This window comes from Scylla paramamosain, chromosome 12 (assembly GCF_035594125.1).
Source record: "Scylla paramamosain isolate STU-SP2022 chromosome 12, ASM3559412v1, whole genome shotgun sequence".
Classification (NCBI taxonomy): Eukaryota; Metazoa; Arthropoda; class Malacostraca; order Decapoda; family Portunidae; genus Scylla; species Scylla paramamosain.
The window spans coordinates 2,639,524-2,660,000 of NC_087162.1; the positions used below are offsets into that span (position 1 = coordinate 2,639,524).

Below are 20,477 nucleotides of genomic sequence, written 5' to 3' on the forward strand. Positions count from 1 at the left end.
GTAGTAATAGTAAGAGGAGGAGGAGGACTATAAAGGAAAAACACAAGGCAGCAACAGCCCTATAAGGTCTAATGAGCCTGTCTGTATGACTATACCACCAAAAAGAGGAGGAGGAGGAGGAGCAAAAAAGGGAGACATCAGGTCCATACTATAAATCTTTCCTTTTTTTCCCTTCTCTCTCTCCTCCTAACCTCTACATTTCTACCACTACAATTTTTACTTTCCCTTTACATTCTCCTTTACTTAAATACTCCTCACTCATTCTTTCCATAAGCTAACTGTGCCTTTCCCATTCATCCTCATTCACTTCATTCAAACTAACCACTGCAATAGATCACCCTTAACCATTCCACACAACCCTTTCATAACCCTATCAACCCCATACCCTCCTTTACTACCCCAGACACCCAGACACACACTCATTCATCCCTGAAACATAACTCTTGCTACATCCATTCACCCAGACTGCTTACCAACTAACTACCCCCTCCCCTGCTTCTCAGCCCTTGCCAGTCCACAGCCCCACTCGCCCAGTCAAAGACCCCAGAGGCAGGAAGGAGAAAGTCAAGCCCTTGTATAGCAGTAGGCGGCCTCACTTAACACCTGGGCTAAAACTTGCAGGTATGTCGCCTTAAGTTGACCTCCTCCTCTCCGCCCCTTCTTTTTGTGTCTACGTGTACTTTCCCTTCTCTCTTCTTTCTCTCTTGTCGTCTTTCCATACATATATTCCTTCCTCCTTTCCTCCTTTCTCTATTCATACAGTTTTCCCTCTCATTCTGTTGTTTATATATTTTCTTTTTTTTCGTCTTTCCACTTTCCTGCCTTCTATCTACAAATTTTCCTCGTTGTTTCTTTATACATTTTTTTTCTTTTTCTTTTCGTTTTTCCACTTCTCTGCCTTCTATCATGATATCTACATTTCCTTTTTTATTTTCCTCCCCCTTTTCCCTTTTCTTAGTCATAACTTTTCCTTCCACGCTTCAACATCTCTCGTCTTTTTTTTCTTTCCTTTCAACCTTCGTCTTTTCCTGCATTGACATCCATCTTTTTTCCTTCCTTCACTTTATCACTCTTCGTCATCCACCTCCTTCCTTCTTTCCCTAGTATTACGATCACGTAGCACTAAAAGTGACATAATAAACAACAATCTAGCTTATAACTTTACTTAGACAAAAAAAAACAACTTTACTTAGACAAAAAAAAAAAAAAAAAAAAAAAAAAACATGAAAATTATGATTAAAAGATATTGAACCAGTACAACTTATGACCAACACCAACCCGACACAAAGACTTAACATAATCTAACTTACAATGTTCAGTAATAATCCTACCTAAGAGAGGGAGAAAAGGGACGGAGGACTGTAGCTAAGTTATAATACTTTACATGAACCCAAACCGTTGAGAATGACGCCCGGTGCTTGCCCTTGATCAGTCTAGAAAAAAATCCACTCTCGTTTAACCACCAAGGTAAGGGAGACCAAGCAGGTACACATCGGAGAAAGGTGGAGAAGAGAACCTAGTGTGAACTCCTCCCTCCTGGACCGGGTAGCTCTTCCATCGCCTCGGAATGGGAGGGTGGAGGGGCAGCCTCGTGGAGCTTCGCGCATAAACAGGCAGGATCGAGACGGGTGTCGAGACCTGTGACGTGGCTTTGCTCTCTCACCACGACTATTTTCAAAGGCCACAGAGATGATTAGCCGTGTTCTCAAGAGTGAATCTCCAGTTAATAATGAAGAAAACTCGTTAATCTGTTACTAGAACCATAAAACCACCCGTAGAAACCCGTGCCACTTCAACTAGAGCCTTTTGAATTTGGTGGAAGTGCGGCGCGAAGTGTTTCAGAAAATAGTCCTTGGTCCGAAGGTGGCGGCCGGTGGGACAGGGGACAGTGGTCGTAACACTTGCCTTCCCTCGCACCGTCACTATACATTTCCGTCCTTCTCCATCCCCCTCTTCCTCTTTTAACGTCTACCTTCCTCCTTCCTTCACTTAAATAATTCATCATCATCCACCTCCGTCCTTCCGTCTTTCCTTCCTTCCCTCGCACGATATATCTCCGTCCTCCTCCACCTCCTCTTCCTCTTATCTCTCCCTCCTGCCCTCAACACTGCCTCATTTCCCCTCACTCCACTCCCACCCCACTCACGTAGAACCATTAACCTCCTTCCTTCCCTTCCTCACCTGCCTCACCTGCCCCGCCCACTTACGAGGTTGACACACCTGTCTGCCCTACCTTGAGACCGTTTCTATGGTGCATGTCCGTATGTACGTGCGTGTGTGTAGGTGTGAGTGTGTGTGCATCTGGGGTGGCTGCACAAAACAAACATTTCAAAGCAAACGGGTCAAATGGTTAAATAAACACACATAACAGCCCGAGCACGCACACGCACGCCGGCCCCCCCCCCACCCCCCCCACACACACACGCCACCCCCCTCCCCTCACACACACGATGGAGAAAAACAGGAATCTAGCTAGAAAAAAGAGAGAGATAAGTAGGCAGTTTCTCAGCGGTCAATCAACTTGTGTTCGAAATTTTTAATAATCTCTCTCTCTCTCTCTCTCTCTCTCTCTCTCTCTCTCTCTCTCTCTCTCTCTCTCTCTCTCTCTCTCTCTCTCTCTCAAGCACACTTTCAGACAGGAGAAAGTACCATCAGAGAAACTGTACCTAACACACACCACGCACGTAAAAACACACACATACACATCTACATACAAACACACGCACACTTGTACACAATGACACACACGCACACACAAGCAAGCACCCACATAAATATTCACATCAAGGCTGGTATGCACGTGTGAAAATTAATTAAACATGCCATTAATTAGACTGTTTTGAAAAGGTCATTTAAGATTATTATTATTATCATTTTTGTGTCTATTTCCAAACTGCTATGAAATAATTACCCGTTGTGGTGGTGGTGGTGGTACTGCTATCACCACTACTACTACTACTACTACTACTACTACTACTACTACTACTGATGATGATGATTATGGTGGTGGTGGTGGTGGTATAATTGAAGTATAACGATCATAAATTCTTCATGCTTCATCTGTTAATTAAAATTTAGATTCCAGGACAGTTTTTTTTTTCTCAGTTCCCTTTCCACATTCAGTTTAATAGTATTTCTTATAATGCTACAATTTTAAAAAGAAAGCAATGAATGAAGTCTCTCTCTCTCTCTCTCTCTCTCTCTCTCTCTCTCTCTCTCTCTCTCTCTCTCTCTCTACGCATCCTCAACCCTTTCCCTTACTTTCTTTCCTGCCCCTGAACCCTCCACCCCTTTCTCCTCCCAAGGCTAGGAATCACCCCCCCACCTCCCCAATCTCAACTTCCCCCATCCCACATCTTGTCTAACTCTCCCGTCCGCTGCTGCTGCTGCTGCTGCTGCTGCTGCTACCTGCTACTGGGACCTCACTGACCAGGCCAAGTGAAAGTGGTGGTAGTGGTCGTGCTAGTAGTGGCTCAAGTAGTTTTAATGGTGTTGTTAGTGGTATTCACCATCATCATCATCATCATCATCATCATCATCATCATTATTCCCCACTACTACCACAACAAGAACCACCATCATCATCATCAACAACCATCACTATCACGATCACCACCACTACCACAACCACCAGCACCACCACCACCATTATCATTACCTTCAATATTCCAGACAGACAATGACTTCCCTTAAATTTCTCCACTAATCCCTCTTGTCCGCCCGTCTGTTCCAGCTGGTGAAGGCGAGTGACTAAAACGACACAAATGAGTGTTCGTGGCTTCTGTTTACCTTGATGCTTTGAGGGAAGGAGAGCGAGGTGAAGACACGGGAGAGGAGTATATATGATGATAATGATGATGATGATGATGATGATGATGATGATAGCAAAGGTATAGTAGTTGAATGAAGACAATATGCCATTAAAAACAATAAAAATACGCATGCTATTGAGAGAGAGAGAGAGAGAGAGAGAGAGAGAGAGAGAGAGAGAGAGAGAGAGAGAGAGAGAGAGAGAGAGAGAGAGAGAGAGAGAGAGAGAGAGATTCTTTTATAGTCTCATTGTCCTAGGGTTCTTGTGTTGCTGAAGTTCACCTGCGCAACACAAAGTTCCCGTTATACACACACACACACACACACACACACACACACACACACACACACATTTTTACTTTTCCTGTGGGCTACACAAATTTTTTCCCTTTTCCCGCGTTTAACTGCCTGCCGAAAAAAGAGGTTGACATTTGCGAGATGAGAGAGAGAGAGAGAGAGAGAGAGAGAGAGAGAGAGAGAGAGAGAGAGAGAGAGAGAGAGAGAGAGAGAGAGAGAGAGAGAGAGAGCAAAACAAAAGTATGATAGCGATAAGAGAATATTATACTATCTCTCTCTCTCTCTCTCTCTCTCTCTCTCTCTCTCTCTCTCTCTCTCTCTCTCTCTCTCTCTCTCTGGTCAGTAAGCCTTCACCACAAACCTATTGGATGACACACACACACACACACACACACACAAAGACTGCCATAACCACTACAGGCCTAACGAGACTGGAGGGGGAGGAGGAGGGGGAGGAGGAGGACCCTTCACCTTTATCTACTGATCTTTCATTTACATTTAATTACAAAGGCAAGTGGCATAGAAAAAAAGAAAAAAAAAGAGAAAAAGAGAAAACCTTGTGTAAGGTGAAAAGAAAAAAAAATTACTCACTGACACACTAAATCCCTTTCCATCACGCATGTTAAGTGACACACACACACACACACACACACACACACACACACACACATACAAGGGGGCTGCGTGGTTGCCGTAGAAAAGTGGGTGGTGGGAAACGAGGCGGCGTGTCTGTTCCGCCGAAGGGTAGGAATTTTCACCTGTCGCCGTGTGGTCTAAAATAATCATCAGCATGTCATCCACTCAGTCCATATACTTTCCAGTGCTTGTTATTTTCGGCTAGTTGAACATCCTGCGGTATAACGTCAGGCTTGAGGAGCACGGAGAGGTAGTGTTAGTCTTGAACACGAGTTAATAAAAATACTTAATCAGAGGTATTGTAAAGTTTTTGAAATATTGACTAGTAGTATGAACAAAGGAAGGTACAGTGAGGTAGTGGCTGATTTTCAGAACCGGGACTAGTCGTGGTAGCCTTGAAGAACACAGGCTAGTACAGTAATAGGAGGCACTGATAAAACCTTAATAAACTGATTGGCATGATTATGATCCTTAACCTCTTCACCGCGACACGAAACAATTAGCAGCACCAGAAGCAATGCGTTAAGTCTTTATAAGCACCTACAAGAAAGTTATGGGTAAAAAAAAGGTAGATTTTGTAATTTCTATCCATTTCAAAGATTTGGTGTGGCTGTAGAACAAGTAAAGATGTCTCAAAGGGATTGGTAATTAGGAAAAGGTGTACCAAGTGGCCGTCAAAGGGTTATAAAAACTTGGACTAGTGTAACTCAGAACTAGTACTGGGATTGGGAACACTGGCCAGTACTGTGACTCCAAGAACACGGACGGAGAGAACACCAGAAGTTGAAAAAAAAAAGGGGGAGGGGGGAGTATTTACCAAGAAGTATAGCCGGGTCAGAAGTGAGATGACATACCACGTTCCAGTGTGTGTAAAGTTCTCCCTTCAACCTCAAGAGCTGTGATGTGCTGAGAATCGATCATTTGCCGTGTTTTGTAACGAGTCATTCACCGTATCAGAGGCCTTAAAACTGAGGAAAGAAAAAAAAAAAAAACAGCGTGAACGAGAACACCAGGTTTCTCTACTGGCCATGATTAACCTGAAAGATCTTGGAGGGTCACTGTATGAACAACAAACCGAGTAACTTAACGAGACAGGAAGCCTAAATAATAATACTTCTCTAAAATGACAAGGAGAGGAGGACAGGACGGAAAGACAAAAAGCATCTGGCTCAAAATGGAAAGAAAGACAGAAGAAAAGAAAGCTTAAATATGCCTAGGATCCAAAATAAGAATAAAAGCAGAAGGAAAGAATAACTGAAGGACAGAGAGACACAAAGGTTAATGTGCACCTGACCCAAAACAGGAAGGACATAAGGAAAGAACAGAAGGCCTAAATATGCAACTGGTCCAGCGTGGTATTAAAAACAAAAATCACTTCGAATTATTACCTGCAGATGTAATTAAGTCGTCACCTTGACTTTCTATTCTAATGACATCCTGGTTGAAAAAGGAGTATTTTCAGACTCATTAACACATCAACATTTTTTTATTGAATTTAAAAAGTGTTGAAGAAAATAATTTATGTGCAATGTGTGTATTTTTGACTCTGATGTGGCAATACTGATCAACTGACTGACTGATCTGGTAATACTGATCAACTGACCGACTGTTGTGGTAATACTGATCAACTGACTGACTGATGTGGTAATACTGATCATCTGACTGACTGATCTGATAATACTGATCAAATGACTGACCGATGTGGTAATACTGATCAACTGACTGACTGATGACTGGCAACACTGAACCAGCAGCCCACCAGTCACGTAAGGGGGAATATTCAATACAACCAGTTAGGCTTAATTTTGACTGAATGACTGCTCTACTGACTGACTGACTGACTGACTGACTGACTGACTGACTGACTGACTGACTGAATAAATGAATGGATAAATGCTTAAGAAAATTAGAAAAAACAAAAGAAAAGTGATTATGGTGGTGGTGGTGGTAATAGTAGTATATAAAAGAACAAAACAACAACAACTACTACCACTACTACTATTACCACCACCACCACTACCACTACTACGCCAAACAACAAAACAACATAAACATAAATAACAACAATGGAGGAAGAAGAATACGGAAATGACAAACGTGAGGAGGAGGAGGAGGAGGAGGAGGAGGAGGAGGAGGAGGAGGAGGAGGAGGAGGAGGTAGAGGAGGAGGAGGTTGTGGTTAGGAAGGAAGTCAATGAGCTCAAAGCCATCTGTTCAACCCTAAGTACAGTGTTTATCGATTGAGAGAGAGAGAGAGAGAGAGAGAGAGAGAGAGAGAGAGAGAGAGAGAGAGAGAGAGAGAGAGAGAGAGAGAGAGAGAGAGAGAGAGAGAGACGGGAGGGACCTGTCATGCCGGGATAACTTATCAAACATGTCACGATTCTCTCTCTCTCTCTCTCTCTCTCTCTCTCTCTCTCTCTCTCTCTCTCTCTCTCTCTCTCTCTCTCTCTCTCTCTCTCTCTCAACATCAGACTTTCCCCTCACACGCTTTCCACTTAAATGTTAAAAATACAAATGTCATTTAATTGGCTCATTGCTACGACGAGAGAGAGAGAGAGAGAGAGAGAGAGAGAGAGAGAGAGAGAGAGAGAGAGAGAGAGAGAGAGAGAGAGAGAGAGAGAGAGAGAGAGAGAGAATAACTGCTGCGACTAACTACCAATTACCTCGTTTACTTGTCTCTAATTAGCCTCCACAGTACTACCTGTCGCTACTCGATACCTGTTCCCTCCTTTCCTCCATTCTCCCACCCACATTCCTCCAGTATCTCCATTCTCTTCTCTCCATCCCTCCTTTTTCCTCTTATGAGACTCACCTTGTTCTCTCTCTCTCTCTCTCTCTCTCTCTCTCTCTCTCTCTCTCTCTCTCTCTCTCTCTCTCTCTCTCTCTGGTAATTCTTGATATTTCTTTCCCTTTTCTCCCTTTTCTTATTCTTCTATTTTCTTTCAAGGTGATACATTTAACTTCCTTGTATGTTTTTCATATTTTTTCTTCTTTTGTCTGCTTTCCTTCTTTGTCTTTTTTTTTTTCTCTCTCTTCCTTCCTCTTAATTCTTCTTTCTCTCTTCATTCCTTCGTATTCTTCTCTTTCTCTCCCATCCATTTTGATATTAACTTTTCTTGTTCTAATTCCTCTATTTCTCCTTTCATTTTAATTACATAATTTATCTCTCCTTTTTATCTAATTATTCTATCCATCTATTTGCATACTTATCTATTTATCTACGTATCTTTGTCTGCTATTACATCTATCTTTTCCTTTTCAATTCTTCCTTCTCTTGTTAAACCTTACATTCACTTGCATTTCTTTTATCGCCTCCAAGTCAATCTCTCCGTTTTTCTCCTCCTCTCACCTTTCCTTCATCCTTCTTTGTCCTCTTCCTTACGAGTTAACCACTTCACTGCCTATAATTCATCTTTCACTTCCTTCTCCCTCCTCACGTCCTCCTTCTTTTCATTCCTTCATCCCAGTCGATCTCCTCCTCCTCCTCTTCCTCTTCCTCCTCTTCTATCAGTCCTCACAGTTATTTGCTTTCGTATCACCCATTTGAGAGAGAGAGAGAGAGAGAGAGAGAGAGAGAGAGAGAGAGAGAGAGAGAGAGAGAGAGAGAGAGAGAGAGAGAGAGAGAGAGAGAGAGAGAGAGAGAGAGAGAGAGAGAGAGAGAGAGAGAGAGAGAGAGAGAGAGAGAGAGAGAATGTAAAAGCGAGAAAAATATAACACAGAGTAAAACTGAAGAAATGTGCAGAGAAAAAGAAAGAAAAACGCCAACAGGCACACGATGAAAGAGCGAAGGAAACGAACAGAGGAAGGAAGGGGAAAAAAAAAAAAACAAGGAACGAAAGAAAATAACATGAATGAAAAGTGTAAAAGAATGAAGAAACAATGGGAACAGGAAGAGGAAGGAAAGAAAAGAAGGAAAAGAACATAGATGAAGAAGGAAAATGACACGAAAGAAAAAGTATGAAAGCAAAGGAATAAATCATTTTTACGTACATGATTAAGGAATAAAAGGAACAGGAAAAAAAAAGGAAAAAGAACAGGCAAGAAAAATTAAAGGAAAAAAAAAACATGAAAGAAGTGAAAATGAGTAATGAAACACCTGTAAACAAAAGAACAGAGCTAGCAAAAAGAGGAAGGAAGGAAGGAAGGAAGGAAAGAAGGAAAGAAGGAAAGAAAGAAGGAAGGAAAACGAGAAGTATTTACACGACTTCAACAACAAAAAAAGGGAAATAAATAGGAAAGAAAGATATGGATTTCACGCATGTCTGATTCTATTCTTCATTTTTTACGAGACAAATGAAGGAAAACGAACATGACGTACGAAACATAAAAAAACTATCATACCTCCACAATAAAGGGGAAAAATCTCAATGACACGCTCTGATTTCTTCTTTTTTCCCTCTATTTATGTTTTTACCTTTTCTTATTTTCATCTCAAGCTAAGGCGGAAGTTGTTGGGACCATTTTACTTCCGGTGTTTTGCTTGTCTGTCTGTCTGTCTATCTGTCTGTCTGTCTGTCTGTCTGTCTGTCTGTCTGTCTGTCTGTCTGTCTGTCTGTGTGCTTGTTGTGTATGAAATATCACTTAGAGAATGGCAGGAGAAAGTTTGGTTGGTATACGAGAACATACATACGTGCATGCAAATGAGTGCAAGCACCACGCCTGTGTGTGTATGTGTGTGTGTGTGTGTGTGTGTGTGTGTGTGTGGCCGCCAGCATGTGTGAACGAACGCCTTGGGAAGAACATTTAACTCTTCACTCACTGCGGTCCTCTCTCTTCCCTCCTTCCCTCCCTCTTTCATTCCCTCCTTCCCTCCCTTCCTCCCCCTTTCATTCCCTTACTTTCCTTCCACTCCCCTTTTTGTAACACCAAGTCACGTCACTTCGTAACAATTATCACGTTAGCTACTACTACTACTACTACTACTTCTACAGGAGCCAAACTATCTTACCTTCTTCATCTACGAGGCTCTGATCGTCGCGTTGGTCGTTGGCTGCCTTCTCGCTCAGTGTCGTGTCCTGAGCGAGCGGTGGGGGGATGTCCTTTGCCTCTTTCTTCTCCTGCTGGGGGTTCTCCTCCTGACACACGGCCGCCATGGCGCTGTGTGCGAGGTTTAGTTCGTTCTTCTCCTTCACCATCAAGTCCTCGCCATCAACAATATCGCAAGCGGGTACTTCCTCCTGCTTGCTCTCAGACGCCCCGCTCTCGGCCGGCTCAGGAATGGGGAAGGTTTGAGGAGGTGGGAGAGTTTCAGGAGCCGGGAAGGTGTCAGGAGCAGCGGGGAAAGTTTCAGGAACAGCGGGGAAGGTTTCAGTAGCAGCGGGGAAGGTTTCAGGAGCAGCAGGGAAGGTTTCAGGAGCAGCGGGGAAGGTTTCAGGAGCAGCAAGGATTTCAGGAGCAGGGAAAGTTTCAGGAGCTGGGAGAGTTTCAGGAGCTGGGAGAGTTTCAGGAGCTGGGAGAGTTTCAGCAGCGATGGGGAAGTCAGGGGCGGAAGGGAAGTCAGGGGCTGGTACAGGTTCGAGTGCAGGGGGCGGGAGCAAGGGCTGGTGTGGGAGCAGATGCAGGGGCGAGGACAGGGACGAGCATGGAAGAAAGGTCCGGCAGGAGGGTTGCTGTTTCCTTGGCCTCGTCAGTAATCTCGCTCTCCTTGCTGCTCTGAACGTCAGGAACGTCAGGCAGCGTGCATGTGGGCGTTTCCGAGTTCATGGTTGGCTCTTCCCAGGGCTCCTTTTCCAGTCTGACAAGTTCTGGCTCCAGACTAGGCATGTTTAGTATTTCCTCAGTGTCCTTATGGGTCTTTACAGGGGAAGAAAATATGGCAGCGAGCACCTCTGTGTTCTTGGGGGAGATGACGTGCTCCTCGGCAACGGCAGGAGGCAGCTGTGGCTCCGCTGCAGCTTTCTTCTTGCGAGACATCTTAGGAGGAATAACAGGAGCCTCGTCAGTGGTTTGTTGTTGCTGGAAACAATTAAAGACAAGGCTCTGAGGCGCTGAAGGAGACTGCTGGCTTTGGCTCAGTGGCGGGAAGCTCAGGCTCAGCGGGACGACACGGGGAATTCTTTCTTCTGGATCGTGAGGGAGCGACAGGGATGGCCTCCTCCTGACCCTGGTCATGCATGTTGAAGGTCTTGATCCACGTGTCCTTCCGCTTGGCTTTCACCGTCATCTGCTTGATAACGGAGCGTCGCTGTTGCTCCAGGTCACGCACGCTGTCCCCGAACTCCAGTAGCGAGTGCTCCGGCAGATTCAGATTCTCTCGCTTCTTCTGTAGGTCCATCTCGTGTCGCTCCATGATGGCGGCGCCAATGTTCCTTGAAGACTGAGCTCCGGCCCTCACGTCCTTACCTCGCGGGGACTCGCATTCAGACATCAGTGAGTCTGGCTCCATGGAGTCACAAGGAGGTTCCTCAGGGATGGTGTCTGGGGCCGGGACGGCCTCGGCGACGCTTGCTTCACTCAGCAGGGAATCAGACGCGCCGCTGGCCAGGGACGAGGGCCCGGAGTGGATACTGACCACACTGGCGCTGTATACGCCATCTGTGCCGTCATCATTCTGGAACTCTGCTGGTGGGGCGGCAATGGGCACAGGGCTGAGGGGCGGCGCTGTGACGGGGCTGCCCGTGAAGGGATCACGCCCGCCGCCAGGAGCCGCGTCATCCACGACAGTGTCCTTCATCTCACACGATGAGTCACTCGAGGTGTCAATGACACTGTCGGCAACACTTGAGATTGACGAGTCCAAAGACGTGTCCTTCCTGTCTTCTGCTGGTTCCTCCGGGGCGGAGTCCCTGGGAGGGTCTGGCTTGCCAAGTTGGTCCTGGAGGCTCGGGAAAATCTGTGTGAGGGACTCACGTCGGGTTACTCTGCCGTGTGTTGACCTCCTGACTACACCGGAGTACTTGAGGCTCTGGCTGCGTCTGATGCTCTCCCGGCGCACCTCTGAGGGCTTGAGGCTCTTGGGCACGTCAAGGATAGAGTCTTTGAGCTCGATAATCACAGAGTGCCTGATGGCCGGGGTCTCAAACTCTTCACTGTCGTCCTCCGTCGATCTGGATTATCTTAGGCTGCTTCACGGGCTTCCTCCCCTTAACCGCATTCAGTCTCTCCTGCAGGGAAGTGTTGACGGCCTCCACACGATCAGCAATGTCCTGCTGCTGCGCCTTGCGGCCGTATTCTCGTTCGATCACCTTCTTGGCCTTCTGCAGGGCAAGCTTCCTGTCCTCCTCCTCCTGTCGAAGCACTTCTTCCTCCAGCTGCTGGAGGGCTATTTCTGGAGGTGGTGGAGGTAAAGGTTCTTGCTCGGCGATCACTTCTTCGCTTGGAGGGGGCGTGGGTGGTAGCGGCCAGTCCTCTACAGACACCACGTCATATTCTCCTCCAGAGGATCCCAAATCTGAGGTTTCCGATCCCTCGAGGAGCAGCGTCTGCTCGCTGGTGTCCCGCGGGGCTGAGGACCTGAAGGGGTTGGTGTCGGCGCGGGCGGGGCTGCTCTCGTCCGTGTGGCTGGAATCCGGCGAGGAGAGGGAGGAGGCGGTGCTGAGCGGCGGCGTGTCGCCAGTCTCCACCACTCAGGCTGACGAAGGGATTCCAGGCACGCTTGACGGGCTCGCTCTGCCGTGCCGCCAGCTGCGACAGGAAGTCTGGTTTGGGCGGCACGTGAGGCTTATGCCTAGGCAGGGTGTCGTACAGGTGCTCCTCACTCTCTGACGTGTCGTACTCCCCGGCAGAGTTGTCTACGTTCTCGTAGATGTGCTCGTCCTCCCTCAGCACCGCGACTGTTCTCGTAGAAGTGCACCGAGCCGGGCTCCTCGAAGGGGTCAAGGAGGCCAGAGTTACACTCGCTGAGGGTGAGGTACAGCGGGTTATCCAGGGAAGGCACCTCCTCCTCCAGCACATCTAACACCTCTTCATCTACGTCTTCTTCCTCCTCTAGCTGCGTCTGCTGTCCCTTATCCTCCTTCAGGATCTCTTTCACCGCGTCCACTTCCTCCTCGTCCTTGAGATTGATGTCCTGGGCGTCAAGCTGGAACTTGACGGCGAGGAGTTTGTGATCCTTGGCTGGCTCGTCCTTAAAGCCGAGATCCTTGACCTGCGAGATGTACTGAGAGACAGCCGAGTCCAACTGTCCTTTGAAGCCACTGAGGGCGACCGGGGATGTTTCTGGCTGGTCGTCGGGCACCGGGATGCAGGTGGGCAGCGTGACCTCGCTCTCCTCTCCGGTACTCTGTTGGGAGAGACACGCTGTAAGTGACGGGAATATTGGTGAAAGGGACGAGGCGAGGAGACAGATGCTGAGAAAGATGCTGGGAGAGCTGAGAAAGGAAGAGTTTGCACCAGTGAGAGGGAGTAGAGGGAAGAGAAGATGGCGTAATCTAGTGATAAGGTATGGGAGGAGGAGGAGGAGGAGGAGGAGGAGGGAATAACAATAGTGAAGGAAAAGCAACGGTGGTGAGTGAAGGAAGAATGTCAAGGACGTTTAAGAATGAGACACCTTAAGATTAATGGTTTACAGGTGACCTCCTTGACGAGAAACACACACACACACACACACACACAAACACACACACACACACACACACACACACACACACACACATACACAAACACACGAGGTACACAAAAGACAGGGTGGAGTGACACATTTCCCGCCTACCCCCATCTTCCTCTTCCCCCCTTTCCTTTCCCTTCTCCTGACGAAGCACGGAGACGGTGACGCGGCAACAAGGACTAGTGAGCGGGGGGAAGGCGGAGGGCGGAGGGCGGGGGGCGGTGGGGGTGAGAGGAGTGGTTGAGTGAGGGAGAGGATGTAAGGAAAAGAAAAGTGATGTAAGAAGCTGCTCATTTTCCGGGAATATACAAGAATTATTTTCAACGTAATGCTGGTCTCTCTCTCTCTCTCTCTCTCTCTCTCTCTCTCTCTCTCTCTCTCTCTCTCTCTCGCTCTCTCTCTCTCTCTCTCTCTACTATGTGCAAGTAGAATAAGCGATACGGTGTTGATGTTAATATTACAGTGATGATCGTAATGCAATGATGATGCTAACGACGATAATGATGATGATGGGAAGGAAGGAGGGCGTGTGAACGACCACGCTTAACACACACACACATCACGTGAAGTTCATACATGATAAGGGGGAGGAGGGGGGTAAGAAACTCTCTTTACACGCCCACCTGCAGTGTGTGTGTGTGTGTGTGTGTGTGTGTGTGTGTGTGTGTGTGTGTGTGTGTGTGTGTGTGTGTGTGTGTGTGTGTGTGTGTGTGTGTGTGTGTGTTCAGAGGAGCTGCAGTTTTCTCTCGCCAAGCTGAGACCTAACCTTGTCATTGCTGCCACTATTTTTCTATCATTGCTGAAAAAAAAAAAAAAAAAAAAAAAAATTGATATCAAAATTTACCGAGGAAACTGCCGAAGACCTCAGGTACTATACTTTTGATTAAGATAAGTAAACAGAACACCTGCCCCTGAAAATGATGATGATAATGATAAAAAAGTAATAAAGAGGAGGATGACTACATATTTTCTATTGGCTTTTTATGTTGTTGCTGCTGATGTTGTGGTGTGCTTTCACTGCAAGTATAGAACACGTGTCGCTCCGGGATGACGCAGTACGAGGCCTGAGGGAAGCAGGGGAAGCACAGCCTGCGCCGCACTATGCACAGTTACGAGGAGAAACCAAATAAAAGAAAAGAATTAAAAAAAGATATAATAAAAAAGTCGAATGCAACGATCTTGATACTATCCCACCTTCACGACGCTGGCTTATTATTTCACTCCCCCCCTCCCCTCCCCTCCCCCATCACGTGCACAATAACCTGATTGCAGGAAATTCTTAATAATAAAAAAAAAAGGATACCGTATTCTCTTTTACTTGTTCGTTAAAGTAAATTGACATGAACACACAATCCAGTAAGAAAATAAATCCTTGTAGGTAAATACTCTTGTGTTTTTGTAATAGAAGCAATTACTTTTTTTTCAGTTGCTGTTATATTAGAAGCAATTACGTTCTCGGGGACCCTTTTACTTGTTTTAGAATGTTTAAACTTTCATTTTTTACACGATTAAGTAGTTCGTTTTATTTATTTACTTTTTTTTTTTTTTGAGAGAGAACAGATTAGGCATTTTTCTAATTGAGTATTTGTTTAGCATCAACAGATCTGCTGCTTCCGGGCGTGTGAATACATTAACAAACAGACGTGTGATTCATTAACCTTTCCACAGCCAGGTGTCAAGAGGCGGCCCGTGAAGACTCAGGTGACACTCAACTCCCTTGTTGTGCCACTGACGTAACCATTCCACATCACACCACTTCCACAACAGTCACCACCGTATTACTCCACATCACATACCCACAAGTCACCACCACCTCACTACATCACTCCATACCACCCTCACAAGTCACCACCACTTCACTATAACACTCCACATCACCAACACAACACAGTCAACACCGCCACACTACATCACTCCACACCACAAGACTACACCACCATCGTCATTATCACTCTCTACGATTCCAATGCAAGACAAAGGCATTTTAATTTTCTATACTCCTCTCTGTCAACTGTCTGTTTATTCAAGGTCATCACACCAAAAACTCATCTCATCTCTTCACGTACACTCATTCCCCACTCTCCTCTTACTCATTTTCTCTTACGTAACTGATTCAAGAATCTTATATTTAGTTCCCTCTCCGTTCTGCCTTTTTTGAGTGATCCCAGATTGCTACAGTGTTACTAAGTAAGCCCCACAATGACTACATCACACCGTATTCATAAACAATCCAGTTTCTCACCACAATTATTTTCAAGTTTCTCACCAATTATTTTCAAAGGCCACAGGGATGACTGGCCGGGTTCTCAAGTGTTTTTTTTTTTTTCCTGTTAATGATCCAGAAACCTGTTAATTTGTTACTAGAACCGTAAAAATACCCCTAAAAAAATGCGTATAACTTCAACTAGAGCCTTTTGAAAGTAGTAGAGATCCGGTGCAAAGTGTTTCAGAATATGGTCTATCTCATCACACCAACACCACCACAGCTCATTACCACAGTGACACCACACCTGCGTCAGCACACCATGCAACACATCAAGACCAACACCTGCACCGCCACGCAGCGCAACACTCCACAAGGAACACAACCACACCTACACTTGCAACACCAAAACGCCTATATACAGCTACACCCCACTTGTTTACACCCTCGCTACACTTACTCTCCCAAAACACACGTCACTATTGAGTCATCTCCCAGATCTCTTCCACTCACATATCTTACACACTCCTTTACTCACTCACTCACTCATTCCTCGCTTGTTCCTTTCTTCACTCCCTCCCTCGCGTACTCACCCTCTCACTTCTTGCATGCATCCATACTCTCATAATACTACGCAATACACTCACCACTTTCAATGTCTTATAAAACATGCAGTGGTCCCCATAATAATATATAAAGAAATAACAGAAGAGTATCAAAATAAATATAAGGTTAGGTGACGTCTTTCCAGTGACTTGAAATACCTTATTCTTTTATAGTTAATTGATCATTAAAAAACGATGAGAGACAGTCACAAACTAGATGATTACTAAAAAGTAATAAACACTAGGAAATCACTAAAATTAACACACAAGTCCATTAACTAGAACAAAAACTTGAGTTTCTGACGATCATTACAGTAACAGATTTCACACGTAAGAGGTTTCGTAAAGAAGGCAAGTTGTAATTATTGAGAAATATATGCTAATTAACAGATGATTATTGAAATATCACCAATTACAAGTTTAAAAAGGTAATTAGTAATTAAAAACGGAATGTGGAGGCTGGATAAAAAGACCCGGAAAGATATTAAAATCAATTAAAAAATGAAAGTAAAATGACTAAATACCAGAAATTAAAAGGAAACTGTCAAGAAATGGAGATAAAAGCACTGTAAAAATGTAACCATCACATTTTTTACTTAGTGCTAAAACGAGATAACGGTGTATATATATATATATATATATATATATATATATATATATATATATATATATATATATATATATATATATATATATATATATATATATATATATATATATATATATATATATATATATATATATATATATATATAGATAGATAGATAGATAGATAGATAGATAGATAGATAGATAGATAGATAGATAGATAGATAGATAGATAGATAGATAGATAGATAGATAGATAGATAGATAGAGAGAGAGAGAGAGAGAGAGAGAGAGAGAGAGAGAGAGAGAGAGAGAGAGAGAGAGAGAGAGAGAGAGAGAGACCAAATAACTAAGTGAGAATCATGACATTTGGAGCGACACTGAAAAAGAAGAAAAAAAAAAGAATCGTGAGACACAACCAACCTTCACACACACACACACACACACACACACACACACACACACACACACACACACACACACACACACACACATGGGAACTGGGGAGAGGAAGAGGAAGAGGAAAATAGGGAAGGGAAGTGGGGTATGGGAAGTGTCATTAGAAATTACAGGTGATTCAGGTGTCACGAGAAATCCATCCATCCATCCATCCTCCTCCACCTCCCCTCCCGCCCTCCTACATCCTCCTCTTCTTCCTTCTTCGACGACACTACCACCACCACCACCACCACCACCACTAACAATAACAACAACACATCCATGTCGCCGTAAGTCACGTTTTCGTTGCAGTAAGTAAGCCCATGAGTCTCTGCTAATACCAAGCTTTGTTCCATTCCATCCTGTTCTCCTTCACGTACTTTACAAATGACAATACGTAGTTTACCGAACAGGAAAATGGCTCACGTATTTGCTCTTACCGTTCCTTATGGACTAAAAAATTAACCAGTGATATTTTTGTGTTCTCAGACGTGACTGCATCTCAGACAATACTACAATTCAATATACTACAATGTCTCTGTGTAATTTACTTGTGATGTTCATAGATTACTGATATTGTCCATAGGTACTCGTGTGATATTCCTATAGATAACTGGAATAATCCCTATGCACTCTTGTAATGTTCCTAGATGACTGTAATGTCCTTGGATCACTGCAAATGTTCCTAAGTATCCTTGTAATGTCACTTGAATTAGATCATACATGGCCCTAAGTACTTTAATGACGTCCCTAGATCACTGAAGTTGTCCCTAAGCACTCTTGTAATGTCCCTAGATCAGCAGAGTTATCCACAAGTACACTAAATCTATAAAGTTATTCCTAGCTACTCCTGAAACGTCACAAGTGGATACCTGTAATATATATACGTACAAGTGTATCTGTGATTATATACGTCCCTCAACTCCTCGCTATAAAACCCCCACAGTTCCAGATCCCGCTTTATGTCCCCCTGACCCTATTCTGCGGCCGCCCTGCACCTGAACTGAATTCCCTTCTCATCGTGGAGGGGCGGCATCGGTGGCGCGTGGTGGTACGGGCGTGGCGAGGCGGGGCGGGGTGCTGCGGCAGGTGGCGGGGGAGTGGGTGAAGGAGGCGCGGCAAAGTGCAGTGGCCGCCGTGATAATGGCTTAGCGAAGATTCTTGAGCGTCATGAAGCGAGGCAGGCGCTGGCTTCCTGTTTGCTGGTGTGTGTGTGTGTGTGTGTGTGTGTGTGTGTGTGTGTGTGTGATGAACTACTGTGTTTTTATTAAATCTGAACATATTCGAAGTTTTATTTAAGCATTACTTCTCATATAATGGAAAATACATACATTTTCTAACAATGAGGTCAATAAAACACCTGTCTACTTTCTGTGTTCCTTTTCTTGTAACTCTAACTTAAACAGCGTGACTTCCGCCACCTTTCGTTTCTCACCTCCAGAAACTAGCTTTCCGTCCCTTCTCTCACACGTTCCCTCAGCACTGCTATGCTAACACGAGTATACATACTTGTCGCTTCCCCGTCATTTCCTCCGCGCTACACCTGGCTAATCTAACACGTGTTTCTGTGTGCGACTTGCAAATTACAACTACTGTGTAAAGTTTTCCCTTTCTCTACTGGACATAACTCAACTCTTATTTCTTTTATTTTTTTTATTTTCCTCCTGCAGGGTAAAAGATGATTCATATTGTAAATTACCATTACTCCCTGAAGCCATCATAGTTGTTTTTGTCTTTCTTTCCCTCGCGTGTGTTGTTGCTTCGGGCCATGCAGGGTGTCAATTTTAGTCAGAAAGCGATACCGTTATAAAAAAAAGTTACGTTGCAAGGGAGAGTAGTGACGCTTTTCGTTTTCGTTTTGGAATAAATACTGAGAAAGAAAACGTGGCGGTGTTGCAGTAGCAGGCTTACTTATTATCACTAGTATTTCTAATATTATTACAAACATCACGAAAAATTATTTAGTGTCCATTCCTTATCTCTCGAGGTTTTCTTTCCACTGTCTTGAAATTAACGATGGAAGAAGTGATGCTAATGAGAGGATAAAGAAGACAATGCTAAATACGTCTTAAGTCTTCAGTTTTCTCATATCAATAGAACGGCTGTGGTATAAGAAGATGAACTAAATTGAGTCAATGAATGAGGTTGTGAGTGAGTGAGAGAATCAATCTACAGGTGAATAAACGAGCGCCCATTGAGAGTTAGGTCAGTCAGTCAGTCAGTGAATGAAAGAGTGATGAAAAAACTGAGTGTGTGTGTGAAAGAATAAGGGTTGAGTGAGAGAGTAAAGGAGAGATGCCAAGGTGAGTTCCATATACCTGCACGCACCTGTCTCGCGAACCAGGTGAGGAATGTGGAGCAGACAAGAAGAGGCTATCAAGGTTGTCTGCTTGTCTTTCTGTCGTGGGTAATTTCTTAATTGTCTGAGTGCACTGGATCTTAGTCTCTCTCTCTCTCTCTCTCTCTCTCTCTCTGTCTCTGTCTCTCTCTCTCTCTCTCTCTCTCTCTCTCTCTCTCTCTCTCTCTCTCTGTGTGTGTGTGTGTGTGTGTGTGTGTGTGTGTGTGTGTGTGTGTGTGTGTGTGTGTGTGTGTGTGTGTGGTAAAACTGGCCATATGGTTCTGTAGCAAGAAATAATAGTAATAAAGAAGAAAAATTTGCCCTCCGAGAAGTGTTTTCTTAAAGTTTTGATTGGCCATGACCACATCACACACACACACGCGCACACACACAAAGTTTCCTCCACGTATAGTACATGTTCAATAACACGTAAAAAAACAACTACACGTCTATTATCTCAACCTTCAACGCAGCAACCAATTAAGGAAATGCACACACTGACCTTAAATTTATTCGTAATCCCAGCGAAGAAGAAGAAGAAGAAAAAAAAAATTGGAGTAAATACCACAAGGTGTCACTCTACTGTACTGTATCTTCACGCCCTTCAGACCCTCACCTGAGAATGTAGGGAACACCTGAAGGAGCGGAGTTCCAGGTGAGTCTGATTAATGTCTCATACAATGTCTTGATTACAGTACAGCACTTCCGGCGCTACGAGGGTAAATTGTAGAGAGTGCAAGAATGTTAAACTCTTGGGGCTTCCGTATTTCTGCTCATAATGTTTTGTTACCTGAGACTGTTGAAGGTAATGAGGTGGGTTTTACCTGGCTTGACACACTAATTGATTTATCTTTATAATGTTTTGTTTATATTTGTTTATATATTCTTTTATCTATTTCTACTGTTGTCTCTACGGTTTTACAAGCAAATACCGTAAATATATATATAATTCTTATGATAGAAATACGATATAATTTTTTTTTATCTGTAACTTTTCCTGACAGAACAATGACAGTCA

At 44.4% G+C, this 20,477-nt stretch overlaps 2 protein-coding genes across 13 annotated transcripts in view; both read right to left on the reverse strand.

The window, feature by feature from the left end:
- The window catches only part of LOC135105518 (uncharacterized), a 130,757-nt gene extending 120,879 nt beyond the window's left edge, over nt 1–9,878 (reverse strand). For 9 of the 11 annotated variants that reach the window (XM_064013704.1, XM_064013702.1, XM_064013701.1 and 6 more), the window contains exon 1: nt 9,691–9,878. In XM_064013704.1, coding sequence (XP_063869774.1) covers nt 9,691–9,877 — 187 coding nt within the window. In that variant the 5' untranslated portion in view covers nt 9,878. Of the gene's footprint in view, nt 1–1,384; nt 1,475–9,690 lie in introns of those variants that run through there. The other 2 variants (XM_064013717.1, XM_064013715.1) reach the window with 2 other exon arrangements.
- Nucleotides 9,879–12,435: 2,557 nt separating this feature from the next.
- Nucleotides 12,436–20,477, reverse strand: part of LOC135105521 (uncharacterized) — a 43,511-nt gene continuing 35,469 nt past the window's right edge. For both annotated transcript variants that reach the window (XM_064013722.1, XM_064013721.1), the window contains exon 2: nt 12,436–12,963. In XM_064013722.1, the coding sequence (XP_063869792.1) occupies nt 12,436–12,963 (528 nt within the window). The remainder of the gene's footprint in view (nt 12,964–20,477) is intronic.